This window comes from Mastomys coucha, unplaced genomic scaffold (assembly GCF_008632895.1).
Source record: "Mastomys coucha isolate ucsf_1 unplaced genomic scaffold, UCSF_Mcou_1 pScaffold18, whole genome shotgun sequence".
NCBI classification, from domain to species: domain Eukaryota; kingdom Metazoa; phylum Chordata; class Mammalia; order Rodentia; family Muridae; genus Mastomys; species Mastomys coucha.
Window position 1 is genome coordinate 23494606 of NW_022196900.1, and position 4661 is coordinate 23499266.

Genomic DNA, 4661 nt, shown 5'->3' on the forward strand with positions numbered 1-4661 from the left:
CCCCCCCCCCACGTACCCTCATCTTGTGTGGCTCACAGAACCACAAATATTCACTGGCAATGAAGTCAGGGGACCAGCAACAAACTCTTAACACGTCCCATTTTTAGGTTTACATGAGACCAACAGCTTTCTTTCCCACAGTGGCAGTAAGATTTGCAGAGCAGATGTCTTGGTGTGAAGCGGCTCCCTCGAGGTGTCTCATGAATGTTTGCCGACAAATCCATGCAAGGATTGACCTTCCTTCTATCTGCCTTTCTGTGCCAGGTTGAGAAGATTGAAAGGCCCTGCCCTGCACTATGTCTGCAGATGGCGAGGCCTGCTCTTCTGTCTGATGGCGCCAGGCTGCAGATGGGAAGCCTGTATGGAGCAAGCTGCTCCTCTCTGGATCTGTGCCAGGCCGCTCTCATGCAAAAGAAGGCTCAAGAGAGCAAATCTAGGCTGCAGCCTGGTGCTGAGCGGTCTGTCTATGTGCAGTTTCATGTTCCCGGACTCTCATGCCCTCACCGGCCCACTCCGGAGGGCGGACACTCCTTTGCTCTAGGTTGGTTTGGCGATTACAGGTCTGAGCTTCAAAGCCGGTTACAAACCTTACTAATTGCAGCCTGGGGGAGCTGGTCGAGCAGGCCAAGCTTCCTCAAGTGGGCAAGTCAGGCTGCGGGGCCATAGTGGGGTTGACATTTGCAGTTTGAGGCGAGGCTGCTGGAGCTAGGGTTCCTGCGGGATCAACCAGGGAAAGGAGCCACCTCTGGTGGCTGGTGGCAGTCCTCCCTGCTCCTGGAGCCCACGCCTCCCCGGATCTGGCCCGCGTCAGCCAAGTCAGGTGGAAATCTCCCCATTCAAACCAGCGCGGGCCAATCAGGGGCTGGCGCGCCCGGCCGTTCCAACGCGCGGAGCGGCCGGGGCCCCGGATCCCGCCCGGGAGACGCAGGCGAATGCAGAACAACTGAGCCTGCTGCCTGGGTTACCTGCACCCACATAACCACCGCCTGGGGACAGGCCCTCCTGTCCTGGCCACAACAGGGACGCTATGGAGCGCTCCCTGCACCGCGTCTCCCTCGGGAGCCGGCGCGCCCACCCGAACTTGTCCTTCTATCTCACCACCTTTGGTAAGTGCCTCTGGGCCAGGCTGCCAGTGGACTGCTTCCTTGAAATCGGAGCCAGAAAGGCAAGCCCCCACTGTAGCTGGGAGGCTGCGAGCAGGTGCCCTTTCCATTCGGACACCTTCTCTGGCCCCTTCCTTCCAGGCTCAGCAAGTCAATGGACAGCACCTGCTGCTGCCAGCTGCAGTTGGTTCTGCCTCACTTGGCTAGAATAATCATGCCCCAGTTCATCTTTCAGAGAGGCCTGCCTTGTAGCCACGGAGCTCCCCAGTAGCCAGCGCTCAGGTTAAATCAGGGTCTAGTTTACTCTGTCGAGATGGCTCAGTCACCTGTTTCCTTTGGTTCAGGAACTAGAGGCAAAGGTTAGCTCAGGTTCCCTTTGGAGGCTGTATCTAACTTCTCTCTTTCGATATCTAACCCACTGTCAGTGTGAATGGAGGCAGTCTTCTTCAAGACAGACCTAGGAGAGTATAAAGGCTGAGGGGAACAGAACGGGGCAGTAGACCCTAATAAGCCCCAAAGTTGCAGACTCTCTGTTCCTCCAAATCCCAGCCAGCCAGCAGCTGTCCCAAGGGCCTTGTGCAAACCTGGTCTTTCAAGGAACTATAGTAAGAATCGTACCCCTTCCCCAGAACACATATCTGCACAACTCTTCATTTTCTCCCTGTCAGGAGGGGCTTGTTCCTCCTCTGCCAAGTGAGAAGAGCTGAGAGGAGAGTCTCTCGAGCTCGTGGTGGGCTTGATACCTGACTGTAAGCCTTCCCACCAATGCTGTTCTAACTCGTATATGATTTCTTTATGAAGCTGGAGTAGTTACCATGGCAGAACCAGATGTTACCCAGCTTTCCAGGGCAGAGCACACAGGGAATGAGACCCTCAAGAAGGGTTCTTGGCTTCCCTGCTCTCCAGGTTATCCCAGCACAGCACATTTGGCTCTTCACAGCTTGAGCCCCTCTTGCGCCAGGAGCAGAGGGAGTAATGGAAACACAGTGGGTTGATTCCTAGAGACCTGCTGCAGCTTGGCAACCTGGACCTCACTGGTCCTGGTGCTGGAAGATCAAAAAGAGAAGTTCATTAGCCACCTGTTGGTTGAACGCTCACTGGTGCATGACCTGGGTCCAGTGTATCATCTGCAATTGTTTCACTTAGTGTTGCCAAACCCTACAAGCCTGTCCTTTTAATTCCAGAGAGACACAGGGCTCTCCAAGACAAGGGAGATTTCCAGATGAGAGATGATCAGATAGATAGCACCTTCCCCAGGTCCCCATTCAAGAATTAAAAAGCCATTTTACTTTGTGTTCTAGGTATCTTCAACCACTTCCTAGTCTTAACAAAGTCCACATGGTTCTGTGTGTGCAGTTTTGTAAAGCGAGCCTTTCATTGCTGGTGTGACGCGAATATTTCTTTGCATTTACTCTGTAATCTTTCGTTCAACTGAAGTCTTTCCCAGACTGGAGTAGGGGAGGGTCCAGTCCCAGCAGGGTGTGGTTCTCCCAGCCTGGCTATGACTTCCGGTTGGGCATGATGGCTATCAAGTGGATCGGCTGTTTGAACCTGTGACTGTCACCTGAGTCTGCAGGAGTCAGGCAGGAACTGGGGAGAAACGGGAGCCACCTACTCTTTTCTATGCAGCTGTTCTTGGATCTTTTTGACACTAATTTGAATGCTTGAAAAATGTTTCCTGCAATAGTTCTGTTTCCTGGGGCGCCATTTGCCATGGTGACCTTATTGTTGGCACTCAATGCTCTTTGCTCATGGGTTCATGGTGATTCCTGTCAGTGGTTACCAAACTGAACCCGGAGCATTTTTAAACTTTGCATTGTGGTGGGTGGCAATGGGGACTGAACCCAGGGCCCCAACACTAGGCAAATGTTCTACCCTACTGGGCCCCTGAAAATACTCTGGTTCCCAGGATTCATTCCCAGAGAGTATGATTTAATAACTACAAGTGGGAACCGGGCGGTGGTGGTGCACGCCTTTAATCCCCAGCACTTAGGAGGCAGAGGCAGGCGGATTTCTGAGTTCAAGGCCAGCCTGGTCTACAGGGTGAGTTCCAGGACAGCCAGGGCTACACACAGAAACCCTGTCTCGAAAACAAAAACAAACAAACAAACAAAACTACGAGTGGATCCTGAGACTCTAACTTTAAAGACCTTAAAATCCTAGTGGTACCTTGTACATAAGCCTGACTCGGAAGCTGTGGATTCCAGGTCGGATTTTGTAGCCAGTGTAGGTACCATGTGATGCAGAGCGCTTTGCTAACTTTCTCAGTTCCTTGGCCTTTCCCCAACACTCCAGGTAGACCCTGGCCCCGTCAACAGTAGGTGGGTTTTACCTTGGTGATGCTGCTGCTGACATCTAAAGGAGGTGGAGGCATCTCTGGAAACACAGAGAGAAAAAATATTTCCATCAGAATTCTCTTTTTTTTTTTCCTTTTTTTTAAGATTTATTTATTTTTTAATTTATTTTATGTGTATGAGTACACTGTAGCTGTACAGATGGCTGTGAGCCATCATGTGTGTAGCTGCTGGGAATTGAACTTAGGACCTCTGCTGGCCCCGCTCGCTTCAGCGTAATTCATGAAGCTGTCTTCAGATGCGCCAGAAGAGGGTGTCAAATCTCATTACGGATGGTTGTGAGCCACCATGTGGTTGCTGGGATTTGAACTCAGGACCTTCGGAACAGCAGCCAGTGCTCTTACCCGCTGAGCCATCTCACCAGCCCCCATCAGAATTCTCTACAGGAAGAGTCTCTCTCTCTCTCCCCCCCCCCCTCTCTCTCCCTCTCTCTGTCTCTCTCCCTCTCTCTCTGTCTCTGTCTCTGTCTCTGTCTCTTTCTCTCTCTCTCTGAGTGTGTGGAGGAGGGTCGTGAACACACTTACTGTCTCCCAAGAAAGGCAGGTTCAAGGAACATTCATTGGCTGCCTCATTGCCTCCGAGGCCCTTAGCCGACTCCAATGGAAGGCATCTACAAGCCGAGGCCAGGGACCGGCTAGTCCTTCTTTAGAGTAACTTGGTGTAATTTGAAGAAGTGTTAGCAGGTGTTCGTGGCTGTATCTTCTAGAATCATACGTCTTATTTTGATTAGGGTGTTTGTTAATTCTTTGGTAAAAGCTCTACAGAGCTATAACTCATAATGTACATAGTTCACTCATTGGAAATGTACAACTTTATGGTTTTGAGTATATTTACAGAGTTATGCAACTATTACTATGATCAATTTTAGAGTGTTTTCATCACCCTAGAAATAAACATTGTACCTTTTAGCTTCTAGTTTTCCATCCCTGGCCCTCCATCCTTCCCAACCCCCACCAATTACTATTGTGTTTTCTGATTCAATACATATGCCTTGTCAAGGGGATTTTATGTAAATGGAAGTGTGTGTTTTTCTACGAATGTCTCCTTTTACTGTGTTTCCAAGGAACACTCATGTTGTAGCAAATAGCAGTACTTCATTTAAACATAGTTTTTGTATTTATTTTGGTGTGTGTGTGTGTGGACATATGTGCTGCAAGTGTGGAGGTCTGAGGACAACTTGTAGAAGTTGGTTTCTTTTTTTTTT

The 4661-nt window shown here is 50.2% G+C and overlaps 1 protein-coding gene across 5 annotated transcripts in view; it reads left to right on the forward strand.

The window, feature by feature from the left end:
• The window catches only part of Rgs3 (regulator of G protein signaling 3), a 142639-nt gene that overhangs the window by 18439 nt on the left and 119539 nt on the right, over window positions 1-4661 (forward strand). The window contains exon 1 of one of the 5 annotated variants that reach the window (XM_031377606.1): window positions 549-1106. The exons of 3 other annotated variants lie outside the window; for them this stretch is intronic. In XM_031377606.1, the coding sequence (XP_031233466.1) occupies window positions 1028-1106 (79 nt within the window). In that variant the 5' untranslated portion in view covers window positions 549-1027. Of the gene's footprint in view, window positions 1-548; window positions 1107-4661 lie in introns of those variants that run through there. One more of the 5 variants, XM_031377602.1, reaches the window with a different exon arrangement.